General features: G+C 38.4%; 3 protein-coding genes across 7 annotated transcripts in view; 1 reads left to right on the top strand and 2 right to left on the bottom strand.

The window, feature by feature from the left end:
- LOC110859725 (cAMP-dependent protein kinase type II regulatory subunit) overlaps positions 1 to 8,368 on the bottom strand; it is a 42,682-nt gene extending 34,314 nt beyond the window's left edge. Inside the window, exons 1-2 of one of the 3 annotated variants that reach the window (XM_022108695.2) lie at positions 7,937 to 8,368; positions 5,570 to 6,003 (exon numbers count right to left, since the gene is read on the bottom strand). The gene's annotated coding sequence lies outside the window, so the exon portion shown is untranslated. Of the gene's footprint in view, positions 1 to 5,569; positions 6,004 to 6,115; positions 7,230 to 7,345; positions 7,484 to 7,936 lie in introns of those variants that run through there. The other 2 variants (XM_035859927.1, XM_022108696.2) reach the window with 2 other exon arrangements.
- LOC110859818 (probable asparagine--tRNA ligase, mitochondrial) lies at positions 7,501 to 12,938 on the top strand. 2 transcript variants are annotated; one of them, XM_035859926.1, is made up of 7 exons: positions 7,501 to 7,589; positions 10,934 to 11,096; positions 11,250 to 11,563; positions 11,635 to 11,928; positions 11,987 to 12,215; positions 12,301 to 12,534; positions 12,612 to 12,938. In XM_035859926.1, the coding sequence occupies exons 1-7, from the start codon at positions 7,549 to 7,551 to the stop codon at positions 12,891 to 12,893; spliced, it is 1,557 nt and encodes a 518-aa protein (XP_035715819.1). In that variant the 5' UTR covers positions 7,501 to 7,548; the 3' UTR covers positions 12,894 to 12,938. The 2 variants fall into 2 exon arrangements, with proteins under 2 accessions (XP_035715819.1, XP_021964508.1); XM_022108816.2 differs by lacking the exon at positions 7,501 to 7,589 and having other exon boundaries at positions 10,681 to 11,096.
- LOC110859864 (ribosomal RNA-processing protein 7 homolog A) lies at positions 8,912 to 10,656 on the bottom strand. 2 transcript variants are annotated; one of them, XM_035859930.1, is made up of 7 exons: positions 10,507 to 10,656; positions 10,265 to 10,388; positions 10,060 to 10,199; positions 9,718 to 9,964; positions 9,461 to 9,641; positions 9,250 to 9,374; positions 8,912 to 9,178 (listed from the first exon to the last, which is right to left on the bottom strand). In XM_035859930.1, the coding sequence occupies exons 2-7, from the start codon at positions 10,386 to 10,388 to the stop codon at positions 9,093 to 9,095; spliced, it is 903 nt and encodes a 300-aa protein (XP_035715823.1). In that variant the 5' UTR covers positions 10,507 to 10,656; the 3' UTR covers positions 8,912 to 9,092. The 2 variants fall into 2 exon arrangements, with proteins under 2 accessions (XP_035715823.1, XP_021964572.1); XM_022108880.2 differs by having other exon boundaries at positions 9,461 to 9,623; positions 10,507 to 10,653.
- Positions 12,939 to 13,223: the final 285 nt, after the last annotated feature.

Raw genomic sequence — 13,223 nt, 5'->3', positions numbered from 1 at the left:
CAGACAACTGCTATATATTTGCTGGTCTAAAAGAAAAATAGAATAGAATTTCTGTGTGCTGCTGCTGTTACTACTACGCATCTGAACAAAATCTACCTGACACGGACATTCAAGGATGACGCTAATGCTCCCTGACCCACACACAATAATAAGAAGGATTCAACGGCAGCCACACAACAATAACCACCCAACCATAACCCGACCGACGTGACCTTCATTTCATCATAACAGGAAAGATGTCCAAGTCTTGTGGATTAAACCTTTCACTTCTACTTTCTCTCCTACGTAACAACAAGACCGAGCTGGAAATGCCGACGGATCCACAACAACAATAAATAGACTTTCTTGACAAACTTTCGCCCAATGAGGCTCTTAGTCATTATTCCGCCTCTTTAATGTCACCTCCGAGAGCCACGGGGAAAATAACAAATTGTGAATTAAATTCTTTAATTACCACCGTATGATGAGGACGAAACCCGCTCGCCACTAGCAGTGTAACCTTTCACAAGCGACGAAACTTCTTGTGCGTGCATTTATCACATGAAGGTGTACAACATACATACGTACACAGAACAATGAATCCTTTATGATAAATACACTCCTATAATTTGGCCCGTAGCAGCAGCAGAAGCCGTAGTCACTTCATTATTTCATTTCACAAGCACTTTCCTAATAGTAGTGTTCTTCAACAACGTCGTAAACAACACGCAGCACGTGCAGCCACGGAAAGAAACAATTGCCCCCCAGTCGCGTATTGCTAGATTCGAGTGAGTATATATTGACGTGATACGAGGGAATAAAATCGTTCTGAGGAGTAAATTCAATATTCAATAGACAACAAACAAGAGGGAGAGAACAGAGAATAAAGACGAAAATGAAATGATCCCACTTTCCACAAACCTCACAGACCTGGCTCCTTTCCCTCTCGACTTGACTCGCTATACTTCACAGTCACCACTTGATCTTCCCGTGGAGAAAGTTGAGTTTACAGAGTTTCGGTCGTCGTTGTACTTACTCACCAACCATTCTTTGATATGCTTTCCCTTCCCTCCTACTTTTTCCCTCTCTCCTGCCTGCCTCTCTCATTTCGATTTCAAGCTGGGTTGGGCACACACAGACAGAGAGCTATTTTCCAGTACTACCCACCATCATCAAATCCCCAGCATGGATCAACAATGCATTTTTTTGACATGGCATTTGAGGCCGACCAGACCAGCAAAGCCGTACCATGGAACGAGCGAATTTATAAGCTTTCACTTTTTTCACAATAAAGTCAGCCTCACCTTTCACCTCACCTCATGGTTCGATATGGATGGATATATAGATTGTCATGTTGAGTGTTAGTTGATGATGGGGAAAGAGCAGAATTTTCTTTTCATGATTCACCCAGGACATGATTGTGAACAGGGTCTATACTTTGTACTTTCATTCCCATTTCCCTTCAAACCAAACACACATACTGGATTTTTTGCAATGAATGCTCCGATAAAATTCATACTTTGATATGCCCAGGAATAAAACATGCTGTTCTTTCAATCGTGTAATTAACATTTTAACAACAAAGCACTCGGCTACCTCTCTGTATCAATTTATTGATGCCACGCTCCATTTCTTTTGCCTACTTTCTTTGAACGAATTTTCCACCTGCGTGAATACACTTTACGTTTTTAGGGCATGATTTTTCTTCTATTTACAAATGCTAACAATTAAGCGTCCCAGGCAGAGAAAAAAAACTCTAGTGATCATCATGCAGGAGAAAGTTGCTTGCAGAGTCTGAAAATAAGTCACATGCAACCAGCCGCTAAACATTTACCAGGGTTTGATAAAATAAACTATTACCAGGAGCAGCAAGCAGCAGGTTTGTGTATAGTAATCGATAAGCAAATCAATACCCTTCACTCTCTAATTCTCAACATCCAATCCACTCTTCGTCAGGTGTAGTGCAGCGCTCAGTCAGTATTAGTTGGCTGGATTGTTAGGCGAATGACGGAGGTTTGACTTGATATGAATTTGGTTTTGGTGGATGGATGGCTGGATTTGATGTGCGTAGCTTGGACTTTTCTTCTCTGCGCCACAATACATACCTAATATGCTACCTGCTGGGATTATCCATTAAATGAATGTTGTCATCGTCGTCAAGTAATAAATATACTGTTCATCTACTGACACTATTCTCGTCTAATTGTCAGCCAACAGCAGCTGCGTAACATGACTATATCTGTACATACGGTCGGCTGAATAAAATTCAGGTACAACGTGCCTCATCAAATATTCTTAGACAATCAAGCTGTGTTGTTTTTAGACAAGGTCCGAGAAGAGGAAGAAAAATATTATTATACAAAAATTTCCGACAACCGAGACGCCCAGTGTTGGAGAAATGTTGTGTCGGACGGAAGCATACGTCCCACTAACGCAGGGCTGTTTTATGAGAACGAGCGTGCACAGTACAGCAATAAAAACCCGAGTGAAAGTAGAGCAGAGTTTATTATGCAAAAATGGAACATAAGAAAACAGAGAACCGGACCTGCATTCTTCCACTTTTACGTAACAGCGTCCCTCATGGAGAAGAAAAGATGCCACGATAGCCCTACCTAGTAAACCAAACCAACGGTTTTATACTTTTTCTTATCCCTACTTTAAGAGGGGAAAGTCATGTCCCTTTGCGTCGATTCGCTCCCAGCAAAATAAAAAGTCGGTACAATTTTGGGCTGGACTTTTACTTTGTCGGATCGATTTTATACTACTCTGTTCTGTATCCACCAATCGTTGACATCTGTATCTGCATCTATGTATCTTCTTTTGTCCATATAATTTCAACCACACACAACTTTCTCCACCTTCTTGTCCCCGCTAAACGAGAGATTGTAGTGCAAAACCGAAAACATAATCTGTTCCTTCCTCCCTCCACGTTCTTACATTTCTAAGAAAACCAAAACCCAACCATGCATATCATGAAAGAAGAAATACCGGGTTCAGTGAGCAGCAGCAGCAGAAGGCTATAAGCTGTCAATGCCCGCCCGAAACGACAATCCCAGACCGGCAGCTTTAGCTTTCTTCGGTTTTGCGGTGGTGGTGGATGGAGAGGGAAACGTACTTTCTCTCTCCATCTTAAGATTTACATTTACGACGACATTACACCAGCAGGAGAACAACATTTTTATGGAAGCCTGCCTGGCTGTATCTGTCCAATCACCTCAAGTATTAGAGACGCAGGATTGATTGGATTTCATTTCGCCCATCGCATCCTAAACCCAACGATGCGAGAAAGTGGAAACTATGTATGTGTGTCTCTGTACATACGTCTGAATATAAGAAAGCGAAGAGAAAATGCATAATAACTATTCTTGTCATTTCGTACAATTAGGTATGTACAGCCCACCACCACCACAATGGCCTAGGTTACGCATGCATGGCACAAGACTCTTTATGTAATGAGAATCAAGAGTGTCGTCTAGCTCTATTTGTGTGACGTCAACAATGGCATTTTCATTCTCGAGGCATCTCTCTCTCACTCTCTATATGTCTTAATCTTTAATCTTGAAGCAAATAAAGTGAATGTCTGCTAGCAAGTTGGCTACATAAAATGAAAGAGAAAGAAAACATGAAAAGGAACGAAACTTGATAATTTCGTGTTATTATGTATATTTCCACCAAAATGATTCTCAAACTTATTGGATTAATTACTTGCAATCTTCTCCTTTCATTGAATAAATAGGATTTCAAATTTTCTCCAAAACATTTCCTATTACTGGTTGGTTGGTTTTATGCAGCTATTGTTGAATGAATATAAAGTATAAAATAAGTAGGAAAGACAAAAACTAATCATCTCAATTCAAACAACCGGAACGGAATTCGATTTCAACATATTCACCAGTTGTTCGGGACATATTGTGTTTTAAAATAGTTTCCAGTGCTTAAACAATTTTACTTGAGTTTAATACCCAAACCAAGCCAGAAAGGAACTCAATTCCAAACTTTTCTCGCTCCGATCCATGTAAAACAAAAGTTGGAATGTGTATCTCCTCAAAACTGGGAAACGAGGAATGAAGTATGAACACGAGTTCGGAATGGGGCATCCAAAATCGGGAGATTTAGAAAACCCCCGTTTTCGATTATTCCGGTATTTCAAATTTTGGTAAAACCGGTTTTAGTCCAGACTTTATAGAAAGTTTCCAAAAAGCTAAAATTGTGTTTTATTTAAAATCGAAAACCGGTTTTCGGTTAAATTGAAAATCGGTTTTTCCGATTTTGGATGCCCTACTTCAGAATTATGTGCAATACAACCAATGTCCTGATAAATAGTCCTCGAGGCTCGTATTTAAACTTTCCGGGAGAAATTTGAAACTTGAGTATTTCGCTCGTACAAAAGTATAACATATTCTCCGACAGTCCAAACTTTTTGTTACCGCTATTTTCACCCGGTTGGAAATGCATTATCAAGTTTTTCCCTATTCCAGGAAAATTTTTTGTTGAAAGCAATATTCTCTCGACAAAACCGCATGCTCCTGCTCGCCATAGCTTCATCGATAATTCAATCATAGGAAATGGAATGGGAAAAGCAATGTGTGTGGGTTTGATCAAAAACTGTATAGACTAGTACATATATTGTGGTGGTGGTGGTATGGCGGTGGTGGGAGGTGGAAAAGCGGCGACGTGGTGACAATTAGATTATCTTGACAAATTACGTGCCTACTCTGTGACGTTATCTTCCTGGTTGATCGAGACTTTTCAAGCAGGGAGCGAAAACGTGGTGCCCTTGGTTGAAATTTGGGATGAAAATTCTAAATTTTGTTCTCCCCATTAAAGCCAAGTCAAGAACAATTAATGGTATAGAAATTGATCGCATTACATTGCTTACAGACCCAGCAGGCCATGTAACAAAGTGCCAGCAAAAGAGAGACAATGGAAAATGATCTCATTCTATGCATGCAGCATTCAGTTTTCCAATTTAATCTCTTCAATTTTAGGTAGCAGTAATAAACCACAGCACGAGTGCAGTTATGGATGTGATAAGCGCTTATACATAAACTTTTGATCACTCTCAACGTCAGTAAAGGACAGATCAGATGAGTACAGACAGACGGCAACGTCAATTTGTACTATGATCAACGTGGTATACTTGCATCATCACAGGTCATCATCATCAACAAACTGGAAAATAATGGTGGTGACCGGTGTTGGAGTATTGAAGTACGTGACGTAAAAGATTGGGTTCTGCTACTTACAGTAATTACTATCTCCTGTTGCGAAAGATAACGATCAAACAAAACTTTTTACTTCCGCGACTCGTCTGACATGAAAGTCTCAAAATGAAACCTTCATTTTTAAACTATGCATGTATGGATGGATTGAAATTTGATTCAATTATTAATACTTTCATACCATTATTTATTATTATTTCGAATGAAAATTTGACCCAGCACATAAAGAAATTTAGTACCACGGGCCACGGACGAGATACTCAGGTTCTCATATTACGTTAGTTCAGATTTCAGGGTTGTGTGTTTTACGATGCTATGCATTTTTATACATGTTTATCAGAAGAAAGTGAAAGTAAAAGTATACCTACCTCGGCAAGGAAAATGAATGAGCCCTCTTTCTTTGTCAGCCCAACTTGTTATTTGTTCTCCTTTCTCGTCTCGTCGCCGTTGCTCAAGCTAAATCAGAATCTGATGGTTGATTGATCAACAAAGTTTGAAAGAGTTGGCGTAATCCAAACCGTTCTATAACCGACACTACTACTTTTCCTCTGCACGAATTCCCAGCGAAATTCACTTTTGCGTAAGAAATAATACTCTCCACAAAAGATGTATTTGGTTCAGTCGTCACGTGAACAATGTTGACGTAGGAACGTTTCTACGACAATTGATAGACGCAAGTTGAGTTGTTCCAACAAACCGGCGGCGGTGTACTTTTCACCGTCGGTATCAAAACTAAAAAGATTTTGGTGTCTGATTTGGTTCTAATTGGGCTGCTGTCGCCATTGATAGAAGCTGTTCCAAACTGTGGACCAAAAGCGAATTTAATAAATTAATGAAACTTTAATAAATTAATGAAAATGACTATAAAAGCTCTGATTATTTATTAACATAAACATTGATAAAGTATGAAATACACTTAGTTGGCTTGGGGAGTAGAGGAAAAACCCGATGTTGGTGGGCGGCCCCTTACAGGATTTTTGTAAATAAAACGACCTATCATTTAAAATATAAAATAATTCTTCTAATCCTCGTTGACTGGGGACAGCTCCCATGATTGATGCCGCATTCCCGCGTTGAACTGCCAAACTGATCCGTTGAATGAGAAAAGTTGTTGACATTGGTCCAGTGACATCCTTCATCCTCCTCCCAACATCTTGGATGAACTTCAACCCTTCCATCCCCCATACTCCTGATGTCTCGACAGCCACCGGAACAAAGATATATTGTTTTTCAAGTTCAGAGTAAAGTTTGTGTTTTTTGGTCTCGGCTAGTTTTGCTGCTGTGCCAGCATGTCTAAGTGTGTGAGAGAGATAAGAGGGGGCAAAAGTGTCTGTACATGTAAAGTCCCATATTAGTGAGCGTCCCTGTTTGTAAGGTATTAGTGTTAGACCATCCGGTCTTTTTCCATCTGTCCTACAACACCCTAATGGTTCCCTAATGCTTGGTATGTCTGCAGAAATTAAGGCTCTCTTTATTATGTCGTTACATTGTGTATGTCGAGAGTGCCTGCCAGCACTTTTTTTTACATGAAAGGCCATGTAATCCTAGTTCATCTATTTGTGTACCACAAACACATTTATGGGGGAAACACAATTTTAAACCTAACCTCAAACCAATTGCAATCCTAAAGGAATTATCGTCTAAAAGTGTGCCTAAATTCCTGGATGGTAAAGCTTGCAACCATGCACCTGACTCTTTTGACCGAGATGCCAAAATCCTAGCGGTATTAATTGGGGTGGTGGATGAATCCAGGATACGTGAACATACTTGATTAAAAATTGGGATTTCCCATGATGATTGAATAGAGGAAATTGTACTGCGAGGTAGTTCATCACAACTAATCGACTTCCACAAGTCTTGCGCCTCGGTCACAAGTGAATCGGACAAAGCAGTGACATATGAGGGCAAAATTAAAGAAACCAAATCTGTAGTGGCAAATGAAGATGCAAGGAAGCATGGAGTTGCTAAAGTTTTCGATTGTTTAATTCATTGACTATAAAATGAGTTTACTAGAGGGGAAATCTTATTTCATTTCATATACTATCCATATTTGATCTCGTATTAAACGAGTTATTTGACTTGAAAAAACTGCATTTCTTCCCGTACTATGATATGATGATGAATGATGTACGAATAAAAATTACCTTTCCCACAGTTGTTGAGCTCAACATGAGTAGGGTAGGATAAAAAAATATTTGTCCGGGGTATGTTAATTAATAGCTAGCCCCAAGTATTGCAGTAGAGTAAACTCTGATTTAATAAGTTTTAACTGACTCATTCCCAGCAATATGGTAAAAAAACAAGGACGAGAATTGGTGGAAAAAATAATTATTCCATTCCAGCAGATATGTGTGCGATTGACGATATTAACAAGACTAACTATAACTGGTAAGACATTTAGTTAGTTTGGGTGTGTTTGTGTTTGCAACTGCACCACATTTAACCAGTAAATACATTATCTAATTGAAACCAACTTTAACCCTAAACAACATCATATTATTGCATATGCAGCAAACCAAACTATAAAACATTTAGCTATAAACTCTACATTTATAATGTAGAAGAGCAGAAAACTCAATAATTGTATGAAACCACAACCACAACTCTTGAATATCATATATACCAGTAGAAGAGTAGTTTATTTAGTAGTAAATTGGGCCATACTATATCTACGAAGTGAAGATGAGCTTAAAACTCCAACTAACATGGATAATATACAAGTTTAAAAAACTTACTTGTTATACACAACCCCTCTTTTTCCACACCATCCATCCAATCCAGATCTTTTAATATCTCTGTAAAAATAACTGAATCCAAGAGAACAAGCTCAAAATTCTGTAACTCTGTCGCCCTTCTAATAATATGAGATGGTTATGTTATACAGTTTAAAGTTAACTCTGCTTTGGCGATGATCCGCTCTTCTATCGGCACCGCACACACAGTAAACACACGTAAAAGAAGTTTAAGTGAATCCACGTATCGTCTCCTTTCAATTGATTGTAAAGAAAACTTGGTAATTGGATTTCAACTCGGACTTTACTTATCTTCTCCTTTTAAAAAGAGACACAGCCTTTTTATTTACTAAAAACTCTCGAGCTCTTCACACACCAGGTTTGCTCTTGCTGGGGCACAAAACAGACTGAGAGAGAGACTAGCCGAATGGGTGAGAAGATACTAAAATCGAGCAGCAGCAGCAGCAGCAAAGCAATAGCAAATAGCTAGCATGCACAGAGAAACGAATGAGGATGAGAGAAACGACTAAAGAACTAGTCCGACAAGTATCGTATAGTTTTGCTGCTGATGCTGCTGGTATAAAAAGAAGAGCGATTCCAGATTTCAGAGACAGCAGAAGCTGAATCATGATATAAAGACCGGTCATATTGGGTTGTTGGGTTGCCTCATTAATTTAACATTTTTTAACAGTTGGTAGTGCAAAGTAAGTAGTGGAAGGGTGGGTATGAAATTGAAACAAGGTTTGTACGGCACTGACGCAATTGAATTCACGAGTAAATTATTGGCAGTAGTAGGTTGGTCTTTATGATTGGATTTAGATCATCATCGTCAATGCAATACTTGCGTGGCATAGGAATCGGTGATTACAGGAGAGACGTTCGGCAAAGTTGAATTGCATAAAGTATAAGACACGTTTTATTCCCGTGGCACGAAATCAGGATATCTATGCAGATGGATGCATACAGGCCAGAACAATTTTTAACATTCTGGGAATAATTTTAATGTAAAAAGAAGGTATATTTTAGTACTGAAAGTGAAAATATTCATGTAAAAAACATTCTTTTAAAACATGATCGTTTTGAACTTTGTACAGATATTGCATATACGACAGAGAGTCTGGTCTACATATAAAGTCACGAAATCAAAACAATTTATAAACTAGAACGGCTTAAACTTCCGTTGTTGTTTTAATAACGCGATCTTCTGCTTGTCTTCGTCAAACTTCTTCTTGAGCTCTTCCAGTTCTAAAAACAAGATAATTTCAATGAAACTGTTTATTTTTTAAATTCATTCATTTTCATTCAAGTTTACTTACGTTTAGCTTTGGTCGCCTTTATTTGGGCAGGTGTGATATTTAGCACTGCTTTCTCCATGCGTCGCTTTTTCGCTTTCAGTTTCTCTTGTGTGGATTCGGTCCTTTTGGTTCCAGCTCGTTTACCCCTGCAGAAAATATGAATCAGTTTTATTATCACGTGAAGTAATATAAATAGTTTATAGTTTTTCAATCTGTCTGCAAGTTTACTTACTGAGAAGTGACAGTCACCCATCCTTCATCGTCTGGTTCGGAGGCCTGTTTTTCAGCTGCTTTACGACGTATTTCCTGTTTTTCAAATTCAATCATGTACTGTTTTACATCTTCTTCAAGCACTGCGGGGTCAATTATCTGAGAGTTGTAGTCATCGATCCATTCTTTAAAGAGAAAACATACTGATCAACTGATGCTTATCATAACTTTTTAAAAATAGTATATTAATAATATTTATATCTATAATAAATAACTTACTTCGCATCCCAGCATGAATTTCACCATTTAAAAGTAATGGTTCAATTTCGTTAGTTTTAATCTGTATTAGCTCTTTGACTGATCTGATATCGGAGAAAACGACATAGGCCACCTTGTACCCGTCGACCAATTCTTTTTCCGAGGGGAAATACTTGTTGGCCTGGTTTGGAATTGAGAGCGTTGGCTTTTGGTGCAGAAAAATTTCGTCAATTTTTCCAAATGCGCTAAACATTTGCCTAATGTTCTTCTGCAAAGTACAAATTATGCACAAAAATTAGCACACGTTAACGCTTGAAAGTTAATTATATTCAGATTTAATCCGCGATAATAGATAATGCTCACCTCATAAACAAAAGGGGGAATATTGAGGATGAGCAGCGTCCTTCCTAGAGGTTTTCTTCTTGTCGGTTCGGAAACATCGTGAATTTTGACAAAAAATTCTCGGATAACTTCACTCTCGGGTTTGGCTTTCCACCGAAGTACTAAAACAGCAAATATAATCAAATTAACGTAAACTAACTTTCACCATATTATTACCATACTTTACCTTTAAATCCTGATATTTCGCCAATTTCACTAGTTGTCCTTGTCGATAACGAACTGGATTCTTGAGAAGTTGTCTCCTCATCAATCTTCTTCTCATTACCAGACTTTTTCTTACTTTTTGCCATCTATGTTAATTTGAATTTGTAAAAATTGAAAAAATGCAAACATTTGCTCGACCGAATACTCTTCGATAATGATGATAAATTTTCATTGATAATACTTAATTTAAATAAGAAAACTTACTCTGGTCTTTCTATCGGCACGTTTTCTCGCGTATCATTCACTTAATTTTTAAAATAATTAACAATTACAATTAAAATTTCGATACTTTCCAGAGTTTAAAAGTGAAAATTAGGCAAACAACAATGTGAATTGAGTTGGTGTGCGGTGAAACTCCACATGTGCTCAAATCTCACCCGCGCCAGCCGAGCCGGCTGCTCAAACTTTACATATTTAACGAAAGCCAAAACACAAAATAAATGACAACTGATTGAAGTTTTTCACAAAATTAAGTGTTTACAAATTGTAAATTACAATAATTACATCCAAAAATGATGCCACTTTTAAGACCCATAATTTTCCGACCTAGTCCTATTATCCTGTCAAAATCGACACGGATTTTTAATTGTGAATCGTTAAGTTTAAAGTATTGCTGTTGTAATTTTTCTAGTCAAAAAGCTGAGATCCCACAGACAAGTAGGGTCCCTAATAATCAAGGTTCTAGCTATGACACTACTGTGGCTACCCTTCGGAAGAAGAACTATATGCGACCTGCTAAAAGTGTGAGGGAAATTTTGACCAAATGTCAGGAAGGAGATAAAGTTCGTGTTCAGGTAATTACCTTTTAAATATTTTAGTTAATTAAGTATTTATACTTTATTTGTTGTGTAAATTGCACAGTGTAATTCCTAATTTGTAAAGTATAATTACAGGTTAACATTTACTTCATTTTTCAATTAATATTAAAAATTATTCTATGTATTCAGGGCTGGGTGAAAGGGCTGAGAAAGCAGAAAAAGTTTGTCTTCCTCGACATTTGCGATGGCTTATCGTTTCACAACCTCCCCGTCGTCGTTAAAGCAGAGGATACACCGAGTGAATTAAATATGCACACGTCCATCGATGTCTACGGCATTTTGGCAAAGTCTCCCAACAATCCAGCCCTTCTAGAGTTGCACCCAACATCGGAGATAAAAGTTTTTGGAGGCTGTGACCAACTGGAGTATCCATTCGCTGGGAAGTCCAAGTATACGCAGGAGCATATTCGACAGTTTTTGAACTTGCGGCCTAAAACCAAAAAGTATATTGGTCTTTATTTTCGCGTTAAAGCGGTAGCGATTGAATTATAATTTGTTGCTTTATATTACACAGGTTCGGATCAGTGTTAAGAATTCGCAACGCTACCACGCAAGCAATTTACGATTTCTTCAAGAAGAACGACTTTGTCAACATTCATACTCCAATTGTTACATCAAACGATTGTGAAGGGGGCGGAGAAACGTTTACAATTCGACCTCATTCTGAAGAGCTGCTTAAAGAAATGATGAGTGAAAATAAATTGGAGGGTCAGATCCAAAATCTTAATCTTCCTCGGGATGAAATTTTCTTTAACAAACAAGTTTACCTCTCCGTTTCTGGCCAATTCCATTTAGAGTCTGCTGTGGGGTGAGCGGTTACGAGTTAATTAATTGAAACCGGCTTTGTACAAATTTATTATTCACAGTGGTCTAGGAAAGGTTTGGACATTTTCGCCCGCTTTTCGTGCTGAAAACAATAAATCTACTCGCCACTTGTCTGAATTTTACATGCTCGAGGCCGAAATAGCTTTTGCATACGAAATTGAAGACATTTTAGAAATTATGGAGGATCTCGTAAAGTTTTGTATAACACAAGTTCTGTTTGAAAATGGACACGATTGGAGCATTGCAACAGAGAATGATACTTTATTACGGGTTAGTTTACATGTATGGATATATGCAGTATATATATTAGTTAGTGCTATCCGTTGTAATTTTTTGTGGTGTCAATTTGCTACAGGGGTTACTCGAAAATATTCTAAAACATCCCTTCACAGTGATGACATTTGAGGAGGCCAAACATATTTTAGAATCCAAGGCGAATTCCGCGGTGTCAACTGATAAAGGACTTAGCCGTGAACAGGAACTCCTCCTCGTTGAACAACTTAATAACAATGTGCCAGTTTTCGTCATTAATTGGCCTTCTCACATTAAACCGTTCTATATGCGACAGTGTGTCAACGATATTTCAAAAGTATGTATCTAAGCGGGGTCAACCTTACTTGTATCTCCGAGAGAGAACGATTTGAATAATAATTTGTTTCCAAACAGGTCTCAGCTGTCGACCTGCTGGTCCCCACCATTGGAGAGTTGTGCGGCGGCAGTCTGAGGGAAGCGAATCCTCTCCTATTAGAACGGGCTCTTGCGCGTCAAGACCCCTCTGGAGCGTTGACACGGTCACTAGCTTGGTATTTAGAGTTAAGAAAGTATGGTGGCGTTCCTAGTGGAGGATTTGGTTTAGGGTTTGATAGACTAATTCAATTAATGACGGGCGTTAAGACGATAAAAGACGTGTCCCCATTTCCAAGGTGGGCGCATCATTGTGCGATGTAATAGTTCATTAAATTCAGACATTAATACGATTTTTTTTACAATTAATTAATTTTTCGCCTGTTGAGATTTACTAATGGTGCTATGCGTGGATTCTTTAACCGGGGTTGGTAGCGCCGCTGCTGCTACTTCCTCTTCCCCTCGTGGCAATCCCTCACCGTCCAGCCCAAGGGCATCCAAATCCGCTTTATACGATTTGAACCGCTCTCGCCGCATATCATTTTGTTTCATGTCCTGGAACATTTCAATAATATCGGGATTGGAGGAGGGGTGATCGAAAAACATGGAATTCTAGAAATACGTTGATAAACACATTATATAACAATGATGTTG

The sequence above is a fragment of the Folsomia candida genome, unplaced genomic scaffold (genome assembly GCF_002217175.1).
Source record: "Folsomia candida strain VU population unplaced genomic scaffold, ASM221717v1 Fcan01_Sc028, whole genome shotgun sequence".
NCBI classification, from domain to species: domain Eukaryota; kingdom Metazoa; phylum Arthropoda; class Collembola; order Entomobryomorpha; family Isotomidae; genus Folsomia; species Folsomia candida.
The sequence above is the reverse complement of the archived record's forward strand: the minus strand, read 5'-3'. Positions and strand labels throughout refer to the sequence as shown.